This window comes from Dipteris shenzhenensis, chromosome 2 (genome assembly GCF_047967505.1).
Source record: "Dipteris shenzhenensis isolate YYH24624 ecotype China chromosome 2, Dip_SZ_1.0, whole genome shotgun sequence".
In the NCBI taxonomy this organism is placed as follows: Eukaryota; Viridiplantae; Streptophyta; class Polypodiopsida; order Gleicheniales; family Dipteridaceae; genus Dipteris; species Dipteris shenzhenensis.
Window position 1 is genome coordinate 51,632,273 of NC_141597.1, and position 16,660 is coordinate 51,648,932.

Consider the following 16,660-nt stretch of genomic DNA (forward strand, 5'->3'; position numbering starts at 1 on the left):
CCTTAAGTCGTTGCTTGTCTAGTATCCACTCCCTATGCGTTGCTCTTTACTTCCTAAGCTAGCACTTAAGTGCATAATTGTGTTAAGGAGAACCATTGGACCGTTGGATGGTGAGTACTATGGCATGCTATTTCCATGCGAGCGTATTATGACAAATAATCGACCTTGCAAAGGAGGAAAAGAAAATAGCCTCTCCTTGCGCTATAAGTTGTAGCAAGGACGGCACCTCAAATGCAAACCCATTGGCGTTCGTAATGTAGGTATTTTTGCTAAGCGGTAAACACAATTTATATACGAAGCTTCCCTCCAATACTTCCCTCCAATATAGAAGCCGAGGATGAAATCTGTACACGGATCATAAGGAACAAGACACAATATAAGTGTGAACTTTTTGCCGAAGCATATACATCAAAGCCCAAATTTTAAAAACGTTCTTGGAATTATTAGCCGGCACAAAAGTTCTTAGTTCTTCAGTGCACCAGAGTAGGCGCCAAAACTGCCTGCAGAGACAAAATTTTCTCAGGAATGCTAACTCTGCAGAGATAATCCTTTCAGTACGAGAGTCCTCACATGGTCCCTCTACAGCCTTTAGAGATAGTAGCAAAATACGCCCCACAGGACAAGGGTATTCAAAACTGGGGCGATGTCATCATCCATGTACTCTGAGACATTCAGGCTTGCATGGAGAAGGGTAGAAACTATTTAGTATCTCATAAGCAACAAGGCATAATGGTTCTTTGTGCCTGTACTCTAGCCCCTCTCAGTTGCGACACAGGGATCGGGATGATCCGAATGGATTTCCTCCGAGAGCTCTCCTCTCGCCTTGTTGCTGTCCGCAAGCCTGGGAAGCCTGTTGCCCTGCACCTCCTCCGGACTCAAGATATGAATTTTCCGAATCCGAACCATGCTGCAGAACTCCCTGAGAACATCAAAATGAGGGAGCGTTAAGTCTGCTAAAGAAACATTACAAGGAGGGAACATGCTGTCTTGGAAGAAGACCCCATTGGCCAAAAAGAGTCTGCACGCCAAACAAAAAAACAAACAAGAAAAAAAAAGTTGTGGGTTATGCATGTGCTAAATCAGCCAGCTCCCGTCCACTGGAAACCAGCTCTTTCGGATGCGATGTTCACTTTCAGATGTGATGTTCAAAGAGCAACGTGGGTTATGCCGAGCTAGTATAAACCGGAGGCCGGCTTCAAAAGACATGCGTGCTAAATCAGCCAGCTCTGGTTCACTGAAAACCAGGCTTTTTTGGATGTGACCCTCAAAAGATGTACAACGTGGGTTATACATCCAAAAACAGCCAGCAGCCAGCTACGGATACTCTGAATTTAAGGGGAAGAAGGTTCTGATGGGTGAGGACTCATGCAAGCTAAACCAGTCATCTCAGATCAATTGAAAACTGAACTTCTGAACAGACCGGTTTGATGGGTGAGGGCTTAGTCGTCTGAGAGCAACTGAAAACCAGCTTGTTCTCAGGTGATCTTCAAAGACACAACGTGCTGTATCAGCCAGCTCCGATGCAAAGGAAGACAGCTATTTTGCTGAAAATTCAAAACGTACTTATACACGAAAAGATGTTCTTATACAAGAAAACAGAAATTCAGAGCAGGACCGGTTTTGATGGATGCTAAATCATTCAACTATGTTCTCATATGAGCTTCAAAGATACAACGTGCTAAAATCAGCCAGCTTCGATGCAAAGGAAGACAGCTAAAATTCAAATCTTACACAGCTACCGATACAAGAAAAGACGTGTGGAAGGAGGTTGGGATGTGCTTACTGCCAAGGGTCGTCTCCCACAAGCAGCATATCACCTTCGTTGTCGGAGTAAGCAACCTGCCACCCTTTTTCTGGGTTGCGAAGCTCCCCATCGATGTGAAACATGCGTTCTAATTCCTCAAACAGCTGCTTGTACCCCTCGAATTTTGTGAGATCCACCCCTCGTCCCACGATGCTCCCCTTCTTGATTACCTGAGCACAAATGACGGATAAGAAACGTTTCCAGCGACAAACTGTAAGCCTCAAGGACTAGTTTTCTCCGTTATTCGAATGGTTGCTTCGTACCTTAGTGCAGCTCCTGACTGCATTTTGCGGGCTACGATTCTGTCCCTCTCTCGATGAATTGCCACCCAGCTTGTCCTGATCTGAGCTAGCGGTAGAATTTTCCGGTAACGCACTCGTTTTGGAAGCGGGCTGTTCAACTTCGTGCTCCAGCCCGTGCACAGAGGAGCTGTGATACAAGCCTGGAGGCTCCATTGCGCCATGTTCTTCTTCCACTGGGGAGCTCGACACCGGTTTTGTCGGCGCCAAGCTTACAGGTCCTGTCCGGTCTGTCAAAGAAAACCCGAAGATCTTACAGCTATTCTCGACTCTCATCTCGACTACTGCTGGCGGAGCAGCGTCCTTGTCCTGATGCTTCAAATCCCAGGGAGCGAACGAGCTGGGAGGAGCTGAAAAGTTGTGGGGAGTGTTCTGATGATGCTGCTGGTGGTGGAGCTGGTGCTGATGCTGTGGATGGTGATGAGGCGGCTGCTGCTGCTGCTGCTGCAGCTGATGAGAGTGTTGATGAAGGACCACCGGAGAAGCGTTATCCAGGAGTCCAACAGAAGATCCCATCGCTGAGACCTTCGCATGCGAGGATGGCATCAAAGAGACAAGCCAGCTGGGAGTTGCATCGTTTCCGCGCTGCTGTTGCTGCGGCAACGAAGGTTGCCAGCTCGAATTCTCCAGATTTGATCTCCGGATGCACTGCTGCTGCTGCTGCTGCAAATTGATCGACTGTTTCTGCATCGGATGTGCAGCCATTTTGAGGTTTGATTCGGCGATGAATTGCTGCGCAGTGATGAATGAAGGATAACCACTCTCCTGCTGCTGCTGCTGCTGATCTTGCTGCTGCGGGAATTGGTTCATATTCATCCGCAGATGTTGATGATGAAGAGACGATAAGCCCTTGGACGCCATATCCAATGCGTACAATCCTCCTCCACCTCCAGGCATTCCCCAGAAAAGCTCAGAGCTCTGTTGTTTGCTACCCAGCGGGATCCAGCTCTCTGCCCCAGACCTCTTGAGCCCTCCACCGCCATGATTGTTATCTACCTTCTCCTCCTCGCAAGCTGCGCCCCATGTCTGCTGCGGGTGATGATGATGAGCCTTCCCGCCACTGTCTACTTCTTCACTGATTAACGAAGAACCCAAGGTCCGCACTTCTTGACCTTGCAAGACCGTTGAAAAATTAGCAGACAGCATGGATTCCAAGGCTGCCTTACTTCTGCCTGCAAACCCCCCCACAAGTTTTCCCTGCTTAGGGGCACACAACAGAATATCTTTCCCTTCGTCACCATATCGGAAACAAGAAGAGCACCGCGTTGAATGAATCAAGAGCAAAAGCAATAGAATAAGCTTTACCAGTAACTGACAGTTCGGTCGCAGGGAGGGGGATGATGTTCGAACGGATACGCTTACTCCGCGGGCCTGGAGAAGGGTTTGGGGAAGGAGCAGCTACACAGAGCTCGATTTCCCACGGGGAGACTCTGTCCTGCCGCTCGTAGATCGTCTGCTCGTCCCAACCAACCTATCAAAAACCAACACGAAAGATTGATATCCGACCATTCCCGCACATCACAACCACCACCCTTGCCGGAATCTGCACGTCCAATACGCCTTGCTCTCATCCTCAGAAACAATCCATGCTCGCATGCATTCGACACCTCGCTTCCTTCGAATCAAAATTGATGCTTTCACACACCCTCGGACGTTACACAACTTGACATGAGATTACCAAGTCCGGCACATCCTTACAACACTTCCTTTACACACCTTGCATACCCGCTGATGTACGAGAAGGATGAACATATGAATGAGAAAATCATATCAACCCGCACCTTCAGAGACCTCCACTTCGATCCATGCCATCGAACTGGATCCAAGTCCTCGATCCCCGTCACGGTACCATTGTACCTGTTGTCATGCACAACAACGGCAACCAGCGATTTAGAGAAGAAGCCACACGATTAAGAGAATTCAGGCGTTTACAAAGAAATGGAAGATTGTCACCTTCGTTCTGACGCGTCTTCGGTCTCAAATTTCATTTTGAAGCGCATGCCGACGGCCAAACTGCAGCTGACGGCTTTCTGAAATCTTTCAAGGGGGATAATGAATTCCGCCGGACTTACCCTGTACAACATCCTTAACACGTCAAAAAACCTATGGCTACCCAAAACTACGACCAACGACTCCTCTCACGATCATACTACCTGCGTATCTACCGGGTGTCGCTCACCTTGGCTTATAATAAACTGAGAACATCGTTCTGGTTTGTATTGCGTGCGATGCCGTCGCAATTACACCCATGTGCATACTGTGGCTGGGCAGAACCGACGATGGAGGGTTGGCCTGTTGCCGCATTGCACGCCTTATGCCAACTCTGAGTTCCCTACTTTCACCTCTGAGACATTCGACCCGCATATGAGCTATGTTCGTATACATACAACCTTGACACAATGTCGATGCGGGGCATAACAAACAGATTCATACCTCAGGAAAATTACTGCATCACCCGCCACCAATCTCTTTTGACTGACAAATACGCTCCATCCGGTGGTAAGCAAATGCCTTTTCGGTTGCCCTGCATGAAATGTGCGCGGATTATTCTACTCTTTCACCCTAAAAACACCTCGACTAGAATTTCATTGCATTTGCATGAGACATCATTGACACAATGTCGCAGCAGCAGCAAGAGAAAACATGCATATCCCACCTCGATATATATGGCGGAAGCGCCATTCTTGTCCGTGTAGATCTGTGGCCACGAGTTCTTGGGTTGGGGGATATCGATTCATGTCCTGCCATGGCACACTTAGATGGTAAGTTATCGACGACGTATTTCAGCAGAGGGCAAGACGTAGGTTTTCGGACATGTATTTGGAACAGATTGCAACGGGAAGTCAAGGATACGAACCAAGGGCGGAAGACAAACTGCATGCTTTCTGGGCACCGAAAACCCACCATGCGTGCTAGTATCGGACGCAGTGAGAGTCTTGCAAAACATGTGAACTACGCGCTTAGGCGGAGGCGAGAAATCCTCCTTCTCACTCTGAGTCTCGCTATCCTGCAGAGAAGAAAGCGATTGATGTCTGATGAGAGTTTGCTGTGAAATAAAGCTAACAGAAAAATTGGTAGATGCTACAGTTTTCACCTCAGATTCAGGGAGCAAGGATAGCTGCGCCTTGACCTCATCTGTCTCAGGCTCAGCCTGCACAAATTCGAACTCGTTATACTAGGGTAAACGATCGTCCGGAGAGTGATCACGGTGGAGGACGAAGGGTGCTTACGCTCAGTTGAAGTCCCACGACGCGGCAGAGGATGTGAGGCGGGAGGTCGTGTTTGGGCAATTCGCAGTCAGCTACCTGGTTAGTGGATGCGGTAATCTGCGCAAGCGCGAGGGACAGAACTGAGAGGAGCTGGAGGGGAGGAGCAAGACGCAAAATGAGAAGCCTAGAAAAGGAGAACGCACCTGCTCGATATGGCCTTGAGGGAGGTACATGACGAGCTGACGGGGCTGGGGGACGGAGACGAGGGGGCCAGCGCAAGCCTGCCATAGCTCATCGTAGAAGTCCCCTGAAGCAAAACAAGAGGCAATCAAGCAAGAAAGCGATAAGCGAATTGGAGAGGAACGGGGGGGGGGGGGGGAAAGGAAAGGGGATGGGAGCTTACCACGGCTAGCAGCTTGGGAGGAAGAGGAAGGGGAAGGGGGGGGAGCGGAAGGGGAGGGGGGAGGGGGAGGAGGCATGCGGGGGGGGGGAGGGAGGGGGGGGGGGAGCTGGGGGGGAGTAATGCAAGCAGGGAAGTAAGAGAGGGGGAGGGAGTGATGGAGGATGGAGTCTGGGAAAGTCATGGGAGAAGAAGGAGAGGAAGCATGGGGGGGGGGAGAGGATGAAGAAGGAGAAGAAGCAACAGAAGCTTGGCGGCTATGGCGGAAAGAGAAAGCTTCAAAGCTCAGTGGCTATGGCGGGCAGAAGCTAGAAAATGGGTTGGGTTGGTGGAGAAGAAGGGAGACGATAGCTCAGAATCCGTGGTGCTGTTGTTGTTGTTACTGCCCATCGCCATAGCTCTTGCTCTCTTTCTCTGTGTGTGCGCTAAAAGCTCTCCTTGCTCCGACAAGCTCTTTCCTGCGCCTGCGCTTGACAAGATCGCTTGCGGACCACCACTCAGTCACCTTTCTCTTCCTCCCCCACCTTCTTCACTCCATCGCCATTGCTCCTTTTCTCACCTCCCCTGCTCCTCCTGCCCTCCCCTTCTTCCCTCCATCGCCACCACCGTTTACCCGCCCTGCTTCTTCTCGACGCGACAGGCCTTCCCAGCCTCGCCCGCGCAAATCGGCCCAAATCTAGTCCTCCCGACGCTTTCCTGCGCAGAGCCGAGTCCACAGGACGAGAGCGAGGGCACTGCCTACACACAAATCCAGCGATGGCTCGCGATCAAAACCAGGCAATGCGAGGGATCTTCGACCTCTCACCACCAGCTCGCGCGATCCTCGTCGAACAACGGAAATCAATCAATGGCGACGGAAATCGATCATTCGCGGAAACAGGGAGCTTTCGTAGCAAAGCCAACTCCTAAAAGAACACTCGCGTCCCCGCCCCGCCTTTACTGTCTCAGCCGCCGTATCGTCCCTAAAAGCCCTCTGACACTACAGTACCTGTACGCAGCACCTGCAGCCGCTGCTTCTGCCCTCTGCCCGCTGCCCGCTGCCCGTCGGGTCGGGGCCACTACTACCACCGCCGGTCCAGTCTCAGTCTCACCGTCATCTGGCCGGTAACCTTGACGGCCGGCAGGCCCTGCCATTGCCCTTCATGAACGGCGGCTGCTGCTTCAATGCGCGCCGTAACGCCGCTGTACGCCGTCATCCCCCTGGCCCCCACCGCCCCCCCAACCGGTTGCCTCCCCTTCTCCCGGTCACCGCCCACACCCCGTGCCTTTGTCCTCCGCTTGGCCGGCAGACCCTCTCCTTCCCAACACCCTTATCATTCGACTAACTAGTAACCCCCCCCCCCCCCCCCCCTTCCGTCCTTATTAAATTTCCACAATTATTTTCCCCTCCATTGAAAAATCCCGGACCACTTCCCACCTTCCACGCGTCGCTCCCATTTCGCACCCTGCATTTCACCCTGCGTTCCGCAGGACCTGCTAATCCTTTTTGCATTTCACCCTTCCTTAGCACTGAGCAGCCTCTTTCATGAACAGATTTATATATTTGGTAAAGATATATCTTTTCCTTCTCTCTTATAGTCGTCCTTTTTCTTCCAAAAAATATATTTCTATTTCTATTGCTAACAACAATGAACATAAGAGAAATAGAGGTGATTCTCCATGGTACATGTTTCTAATTCTTGAGGCTTTGGACTAAGGTCTAGGTTTTCACTTCGAGCATTTGTAGGCTTACACCCTCTCTTTTTTTATTTTAAATAAAAAACAGGCCAGCTTTAATTACTTAGGGGGCCCCAAAAAGAAGACCCAAGTACAAAAAATGGCCAACTAAAATGGGCACAGTGCCTGTGGGCTGCGCAAGTATGCAAGACTTCACAACTTAGATATAGTTTTTTTATAAGTGATCCAAGTAAACATACTTTCTACCTTCCAACATTGCTGCCTCTTCTACCTCTTGCCACATCGCTAATGCCCCTCACACTCCCACAACCCTTCACTTCCCTATCCACATCCTCACCTCCCCCATTGCTACATGAAGTACCCCACAATGCACCCTTCCTTTGTCCCATCGCATGCTCTCAATACCACCTCCCTCCCTTTGCCCCCTCCTACACCCCATCCCATCACACGCCCACACTCCCACTACCCCATCCTCGTGCATAACCCCTATCCTTTTTGTTGTCCTATCTTTTTCACATTACACACCCACCTCTTGTCTCCCTTCACCTCTCATCTCCATAAAGTTAAACTTAACTGCCACCAAGTTTACATCACCTCGTGACTAACACTCTTAAGAATCTTCCCCGACTCAAAGCTTCCCCCTTTCAATATCCATGTCCCTACAAGTTCTTGCATCCCTTAGCCCACTCCTCATGCATTCCCTAGTGCTTAAAACGCTTGGATATGCTTGGTCTCTTGATATCTTGTGTGGATATGTATAGTTGAATACATAATGGACCAATTGTATGGTCAATGCCTTGGGGATCCATGTACCCATTTGATCAAACCTTGCCACCCCAATTCTTACCTATGTATTATAAAATACTAAAAGATCTTTTGTGATTTCATCGACATATAGAGTATCCCCATGCTTTTGATTTCCATACAAGCCCAATGCTATAGTTATCTTCTGTAATCTTGGAAGAGTTCCGTGCATTTCAATATTTTAGTCAAGCTTCGACAAACACTTGTATATGATTCTATGGGTGAGTTGTTCCCCCTTTTCGTAACCCTTGTATCTCAATTTATAAGAGTGGCTTGTATTTAAGAATTTTAAACGACCATTATGAATCCACCCGTTATGATCGATTGATTATACTCAAACAACTTTTAGATAAAGTACCCAATTGCAATACAACTATGAATCAATATAGGTGTTAAGTTTATGTCTCAATCATTGTAACATTTTAAAACCTTCACTAGTAAGCTCCTATTATCATATCGAATAGATAGACCTTATCTTCAAGGAAAATTCTCCACTAAGGTAACATATCAAAGTAATATGTTATCCTTATTTTGGTTCACTAAATTAGATTGACTTTAGCATTGTATGCCATGTCAAAGGTTACTTGGGAGCATAATTTCCTTGGTTGCTTTATTGTTTGTTTCACATACTGACCGTAATCATCAAGATATGTCTTATGTGCATTTATTATGTATAGAATCATGTTTCCAAAGTGACCTTTTACCTAGTCAATTTGTGCCAAACTAATCTTTTTGCCAATCAATTTGCGCCAAAGATCTTATAAGTGCAATCAATATGGCTTACAATGTACGATATTGATCTAGTTTTTAGTATGCATTCTAGGAAGATGCTAAATTATTTTGTTGTCACTATTGTTGATATGCTCTTAGAAGATCAACACAGTGAAATCAAGATAAGATTATGTCTTGTGCCAATGATTCAAAGAATCTAATTCTTGTAGCTTTTACTTACCATTAGGGAAACTTTGCCATGCATACTAAGATATCATCATATAATCGCCTTTAACTCTTCCTTATTTGAGTATTTCTAAACTAAATATAATTTTTCATATAGAAATACAATTCTCAAGACTTGCGAGACAAGGATCCATTTTGACTATTCAATTTACCAAGGAAAAGCAAGAATTATTCTCAGTCACATAATGAATCCCGAATTGAGTGGAACTAAAGGGGAACCTCATGTGAAATCACATCGAAAAATCTCATACAAAACATTTGCAATTATAATTCATATGATTATCTCAAAATTCTGTAAAGAAATAAGTACAACATGGCTTCAAAAGGACCAAGTTCCAAGGAGACTAAGCACACCATGCATTGAGATCGCTAACTACTATAAAGACCTTAGATACTGTAACGATTTTGCTAACAATAGGGCTCTGACTTCTTTGTTCACCACCCAACCATGGCTTCTAGAGTCCTCACCTCCTTCTTGCTTGATGAGGCTCTCTCTAGAAACCCCCCTGAACCCAAGTGGCTTCATGCCTTGGTGCCATATGTCCCATAAGGGACCTTACCCTTCTAGCCCTCTCATAGAGCCCATTTGCACCTCTCCATTAATGTCTAGGCCTAGGCGTAACCCTAGACCCAAACCCTCTAGGCCTCATAGTATGCAAGCATCGTCGAGCCCTCTGGTTTCCTGCCTGACCATAATCACACTACACAGTTCCGGGATTATGGCTGATGTAATAGATACGAACTCAGCTAGCCTAGATCTATGCCACTTTTATCCACAATATCCTCGTTGCTACCATCGGATTCCACCATAAGCACATCAACATCAATTTTTGTATGTACATCACCATGGAAATTGCCACAGTAATTGGAGATAACACAATGTGTAGATCAACAGCAAACAATTAGCTCAATTGTCTTCCTAGTGAGCTCCCTTGCTAAGTAATGAGGTGATCATTTGTGAATGTGTCCACTAATATGTGGCTACTTAGTAGAAGAAGGCTCCATACTGAAGAAAATGTTTCTAACCTCATTTCATGTCACCAAGTTAGATATGCATATGGCCTACTGTAATGTCAATGCATGCACAACACCCATCCCACAATATTGACAAATCGGTTATGCTTGCTAGCCTTAAGCATCCTTGGAAGGCATGCCAAGGAAGGCATACTAAGTTCATATCACAATTGAAACTTGCATTACATGAAATCTCCATGAATTGCCTCTCAAAGAGGTTTAAGCAAAGCCTCATCAACCCCATAATGACCATAGAGATGAAAGCTGGTTTGCATGTCAACAACAAATCAAAAGCTAAAAATGTGCTAACAATTTCATTCAAACAAAAACCAATCAGTCCATTAAAGGAATGTAAATTTTCTACTGCATAGATTTATATAAGACAAGGTCATCTAAAGGTGGAATTGTAAGATTTCTATTTCAACCCTCTATACTTGCCAATTCTACACAAGATGCATTCTAAAAGCAACGCATATCATGAGACAATTCAACCCTCTATACTTGCCAATTCTACACAAGATGCATTCTAAAAGCAACGCATTTTCTAAATGTCATACCATTTGCTAGGTTACCTTATCCTTAGGCAAATGGTATGACATTTTCTAAATGTCATACCATTTGCTAGGTTACCTTATCCTTAGGCTACTTCCACATTCTAACCTTTCATGAGACAACAATTGGCATTTTCTAAATGTGTGGTTTAGTACAACTTATGTCATATGATTTGCTAGGTTACCTTATCCTTAGGCTACTTCCACATTCTAACCTTGAGGGTTCATGCTATTAAACTCATAAGCACGTGCAAGTATCTAAAATAAACTTATAATTAGATTTTAATATTTTACATAAATTCATTGCCCTCTTTCATATGTTTACACATTTGGATATTGAATTTAGAGGTTCTCCTCTGTATATTTACAAAATCTAATTACTTTGGATAAGTACTTTTTAATTTCTCTCATGCACTTGAATAACTCTTAATTTCTTCATCTGAATAGCATGTAAATTTTCTGAATTGGAAAATCCCCCTCCATTAACTAAGTTGCTATGCTACATGTTTATAAGGTGACTTGCTCTGGTTCGATTGAACATACGCTACCAAGGCAAGGAAATATTTTCATTTTGGAGAAAATGGAGAAGTTTAGATTTTGGCCACTTAGATCTACAGCGGTGGAAACCTCGTCAAGCTTGCTAGCTTTACCTTGAGACACAACTACACCATCAAACTTATTTCAAGGTTTTCCCACTTGTCACTTCAAAGAAGGTTTGCTAGGCTTGGTTTGGGTTTTCTGTCAACTATCAATGGGAACTTCTTGTGTAAAATTAGGACTCCTTGCATGACAAATTGAGGGAGAATTTCACCTACATGCCACACATGTTCTATATTTCCACTTGCTATATGAAGTTTCTATTTGCTCACATTTACTTGTGAAGTACCTCAATCAATCAACAATGAAATACCTACTAGCGTGCATTGACCTACTTGTTGCTTATATTGCCTTAAACTACCTACTTGCTTTGTTAAGTGGGCACCACACGACCTATGTATGTTGTTGTCAATGGCGTATCCTCAATAGCCTACATCCCATTGGAGCATGCATCTCCTTTGCTTGGCTCAGTTCTTTCATTCCTTAAATCCTCCTACCACACCTTCCATGTGTGGTGGTCTTATTAGATGTTAAAGATGTATTGCAATATTGATCTTCCACATTAAAAGCATATGCAACCTAGAACAGGGAGCACAATAAAGCATGGAAAGCCAACCAATGAAATAGAATGAAGGGGAAGAAAGAAATCTATGCCTATCTCTATCCAAATTCTTCAAAGCTCTCATCCACACTCCAATGGAGTTGACCGTGGCCAACCACTCCATCAATAGGTGATAGAATAGATATTAAATAGCTATGGGCATCAAGAGCATGCCTAATACTCATGACACCCCTCTCTATACCTTATTAACACTTGCTAGCCACACACACACCTTAACCCATTAGTTTTTCCCCCTTAAGCTAGCTATGTGGGAGAATTCAAATCTTTGTTGGTGTAGGGGACACATTGGCTTCGATTTATTTATACAACTAGAAAGCTTTTCTTTTGAGAGAGAGAGAGAGAGAGAGAGAGAGAGAGAGAGAGAGAGGAGAGAAAGAGAGAGAGAGAGAGAGAGAGAGAGAGAGAGAGAGAGAGAGAGAGAGAGAGAGAGAGAGAGAGAGAGATATTTATGCAAATGAGACTTTGTTTGTGCGAATAGTCATTCGGGATGAGTTCATGATATGGAAATTCATGAAAATTTATGGCACAGTATATGCCACATCACCATCTTCGAAGTCCTAGTGTATTTTTTGTCTACACTTTTTAAATTATTCATATTGCCAATTCAAACTTCCCGACATAGCTTATCACACAATAGGATTGGGTTTGTCATCCAAACTTTATGTTTACACTTTTTTAATTATTCATATTGTCAATTTGAACTTTCTCCTGGAGCTTATGACACAATAGGATGGGTTTTTCATTCAGATTTTGTGTCTAATAAAGGCCTTCTTACATGCAGTTGAGGCCATCATCTTCACATAAGGGACTATTGTTGAGTCTCTAATGCACTCTAGATATAGAGACAAAATTGATGAACCTTTCCATTGAGTTATTTTTGAAAATTTGCAAAATAATAATCCATGCTTTCATCTCCTTCGATAAAGTAATTTTACAAGGTAGAAGCTTCTCACCTCTTCAATTGTGTTTACTTCTAGTTATCCTTTTAACCATTTAGTGTCTTTATTTGATCACATCTCACAACTTTCCTTTCAACATCTTGTCTCCCACATTTCATCAAGCTAGTACTTCAAAACATCAAAAATCGTGTAATAAACAAAAACACCATTTAGATGTTTTCCTCTATTGTTTAGCTCTGATGATAACTAAATTATTTTTCTTGATATCCACTTCCATTTGTATTCTCTATTTCTATTTGTTTGGATTCAGATATTCACTTCCTTTCATAGTTTACGAATGTTGTTTTCACTTCCTTCGTTTGTCTCTACCTCTTTATATTTATTTTCTATTGTTCGCTATCAATTTGTACTCAAGGAAGGTGTATCGAAAAAATATTACGTAGGAATTGATCATGTTAAAATTATAATTTGCCTCTTTTATCAAGCATTACAAATTCGTGCTTGAACGATTTTCAGATAGTAACAAGTGAGCATTCAACTTGTTCGACTCACTTCATCTACTTTGTTACCTTTTTGTTATAACCTTATTCCTTTCCACAAACATGATGGAAACAAGTAAAGGTAACCTTTAAAAATATCATTAAAGGCATAAATTTGGTTGAATTTGCACAAAACTGAGAAGGGGCAAGAGCATGAACATGGAAATATGTATAGATGGACAAGGACTGTGACTTTTGGATCAGAATGCTTAGAAGGTTATTTTCAACACCACTCGTTATTTAGTTTTTCATGATGTTTTTGGTGCAATCGTATATTATGATATTTTTTCTACATTCTTTCAGTGGATATGCTTTGATTCTAATCATTTACTTTTGATTACACTTTCTTTTAATGATGAGAGGCAGCTTCTCTTATTTCTACAGTTTCTTAGTCTACTGTTGTTAGTAGTTCTTTTGTAGTTATTGTTGATGGTAGACCATTACATATGATATCTCTATCCTAAGTTTGGGGGTAGCTCCTCCTTACATCTACAAGCTCATATGCTCTTCTAGCTTTGTAAATGTAAAGAAGGGTTGATCTATTGTGCAGAGTGAAGGGTTTGCAAAGGTGAGATGCCCTTGTTTCGGTTGAAAAGTTGTGTTTTTGAGGTTTTTTTGAGTTGTACATATTTGAAACACAAATGAGCTCTAGAAATAATTTAGTAGCATGTTGGATATAGGGAAGGTAGAGCCTAGTGATAGATAGAAAGATAGATGATATAGAAGAGAAGCGTAAGTAAGAGGAAGAGAGAGCGGATAGAAAGGAAAAGGGACAAGAGGGAGACAAACAATGTGAAGTGGCCGAAAAAGGTGTTAATGAACAGAAAGGCTTGAGAAATGAGGATTAACAATGAAAATTTGCCAAATTTCAATAGAAATAACAATGTATATTTGTTCCTTTTGAAGGATAAATTACCATGAAAACAATGCCATGTAGCATGAATAAGGGGCACAATTTAGGACAAACAACTTTTAAACAGATAATTAAAAAGAATGATAGAAATGAGCAAAGATTTTAGCCTAGGGGTGCCACCTTACAAATATGTAACAAAAAATCTTTGTTGTCAGAGAGGATTTTTTTTAATTACGAGACTTATATAACATTTTAGATACATGATTAAAATGCCTAATTTCTTGGATGTGCTATATGGGCCTTTGAAGAGCAACATGCGCACACCACACCCCCTACCCCGTCGCCTTATTTAAACTTGAGAAAGGGCAAATTAATAAAATATGATAATAGCTATGAAACTTGGCATGAATACATAGGGAAACTAGAAGGGTGAGCTTTGCAAGCTTTCTAAGACTCCAAGCTCACTTCCAAAAATGCTATAAGAAAACCAACCCATAAAAGAGCCCTTGGAAATGGACAAAACAAAAAAAATGAAACATAGGATTAATAAAGGAAGAAACAAAAAAGAATCCGCCCCTTCCATGTATAGAAGTTGGAAGCCAAATGCATCTTGAGGGGATCTTGAGCTCTATCATCATGAGAAGCATGAAAATCATAATAAAAAGACAAATACCTAAAGGAAAACAAAAATCAAGCAATACTTAAAGGAAAACAAAAATCAAGCAATGCAACATGAAAAACAATGGAAATTTTGCTCTTTGATGTAAAGGAGTGAGCATTTTACTTCCTATTATAGAACTAGTCTCTGGTAACAAGGCTCTTGAATCTTTTAAAAACATGTAACAAAGCTAGAGAAGAGTAAAACAAGTTTAGCAACATCAAAGAAGTGCAATGTAGCACTCGGAGATGAGAAAGCCTACAAATCTTACCTCCTATGAGTACAGGAGTGAGATTTGGAATTCGTTTCCAACAAAGGCCCCAAAAAGTGAGAGTTTTAATCAATACCAAGCTAGATAAAGGAGTGAAAACATCCAAAAGAGCATGAAGAGAAGATAAACAAGCATGGACTAGTCTCTTCCAAGTAGACAAAGGTGCTTCAAGTTGAGTTAGTTCTAGAACTTGAAAGGATATAAATGTTGAGAAAAGTGCGGAGACTTTAGGTTGTATTTATAATATATGGTCCTCTAGATAGGAAGGAACCCACGAACAGCATATGTTGATAGCTTTTGGCAAAGGGCCGTCTAGAGGAGACTCGGTCGTGACCATCTACAGCTTTTACGATTGGCTTCAGCATGGTATGTGATGTCATCTACAAGAAGACTATTGTTGTTTGAACATAGTTATTTATCACTCAACCCTAATGAGTACTTTGATAGATGCACTCACTAGGGAGTCTAGTCTAGTCTATTTCAATTATTACAAGAATTATGTTGAAGATGAAGATGAGTATACATGGTAGCTGTCTACTACATAAAGATGATCTATATAGAGTGTCTAGCCAGCTACATGGTGAATAGATATACCACTAGCTTGCGTGTGATTCACACAAGAACATTTTCAACCCGCGACATAAACCCTTCATCGCTAATATGACAGGGACCGGGGCCTTTTTGAATTCTCACGAGTGGGGCAGAAAAAAATAACTAATGAATTTACATAATAAAAAGTATAAGCCTTATCCGGACGAAGTTGATAATGCCATTTGGTTAAAAATGTGGATTTAACTAATAATGAGTGGATTTAACTAATAACAACCAATTAGGGGTCAGAGAAGAGGGTACCGTCTGCGCGTGCCGCCGGGCAGACACGTGTTAGAGGACGGCGCGACTGACGGGAATCTTGACGGGAGACAGGGTGGCGGGGCCCAGGGGCTGACAGAGCGGGCCAGGTGGCTACAGGCCAGGATGCCGGAGAAGACCGAGCTTTAGGACCGGACTGGGCCCACGTTTGCCGCGTGTCACGCATGCCAGAAATGGTAGGGTCCCACCAATGCCCGTAACCGGGGAACACAAGGCAGGCTGCCAGCCTGGACGCTGATCTGTAACCGCCGTCTAATCCCCAGGTTACCGCGCCGCCCGTGTCCTTGCCGGTTCCTGGGGGGTCCCTTCACACATATACCTCTATTTATCGAATAGGCCTTTCCCTTCACACGTGTCCCTAGTCCCTCACCTTTCATGCATTTCAAACTTTGCTCTCATTTTGTGCCACCCTTCCCCATGACTTGAGCCTCTCTAGCCAGGAAAAGCCACGCACAAAGTTGTCCCCTCCTAGCATCCAACAGTTTTCATCCACCACCCCCTCCACAGGTCACCACCCTGTCTCTTAATCATGGTACTCGAAAGTCTCTCGGTCCATGCTAGAGTCCTTTGACCCATCTCAAGGGGACATCACAAGCACACAGGCCAACATGTAACTGCCAACATACTCGAATGCAC

General features: G+C 43.7%; 1 protein-coding gene across 2 annotated transcripts; it reads right to left on the minus strand.

The window, feature by feature from the left end:
- Positions 1-346: 346 nt before the first annotated feature.
- LOC147904951 (auxin response factor 2B-like) lies at positions 347-5,754 on the minus strand. Of its 2 annotated transcripts, none has more exons than XM_087389145.1 (14): positions 5,716-5,754; positions 5,516-5,619; positions 5,334-5,429; positions 5,198-5,254; positions 4,961-5,110; positions 4,760-4,844; positions 4,537-4,627; positions 4,283-4,447; positions 4,057-4,176; positions 3,885-3,960; positions 3,409-3,574; positions 2,068-3,275; positions 1,784-1,974; positions 347-919 (listed from the first exon to the last, which is right to left on the minus strand). In XM_087389145.1, exons 2-14 carry the CDS (start codon positions 5,543-5,545, stop codon positions 751-753), a joined length of 2,604 nt encoding a protein of 867 aa, XP_087245271.1. In that variant the 5' UTR covers positions 5,546-5,619; positions 5,716-5,754; the 3' UTR covers positions 347-750. The 2 variants fall into 2 exon arrangements, with proteins under 2 accessions (XP_087245271.1, XP_087245278.1); XM_087389152.1 differs by having other exon boundaries at positions 348-919; positions 2,068-3,215.
- Positions 5,755-16,660: the final 10,906 nt, after the last annotated feature.

What these genes read in the sequence shown, in the direction of transcription:
- LOC147904951 (XM_087389145.1), bottom strand. Translation starts at nt 5,545, where the DNA reads ATGTACCTCCCTCAAGGCCATATCGAGCAG. An exon ending in GAAGACGCGTCAGAACGAAG is followed by an intron (nt 3,961 to 4,056) that starts GTGACAATCTTC and finishes GCATGACAACAG; the next exon opens with GTACAATGGTACCGTGACGG. An exon ending in GACCGAACTGTCAGTTACTG is followed by an intron (nt 3,276 to 3,408) that starts GTAAAGCTTATT and finishes GGGGGTTTGCAG; the next exon opens with GCAGAAGTAAGGCAGCCTTG.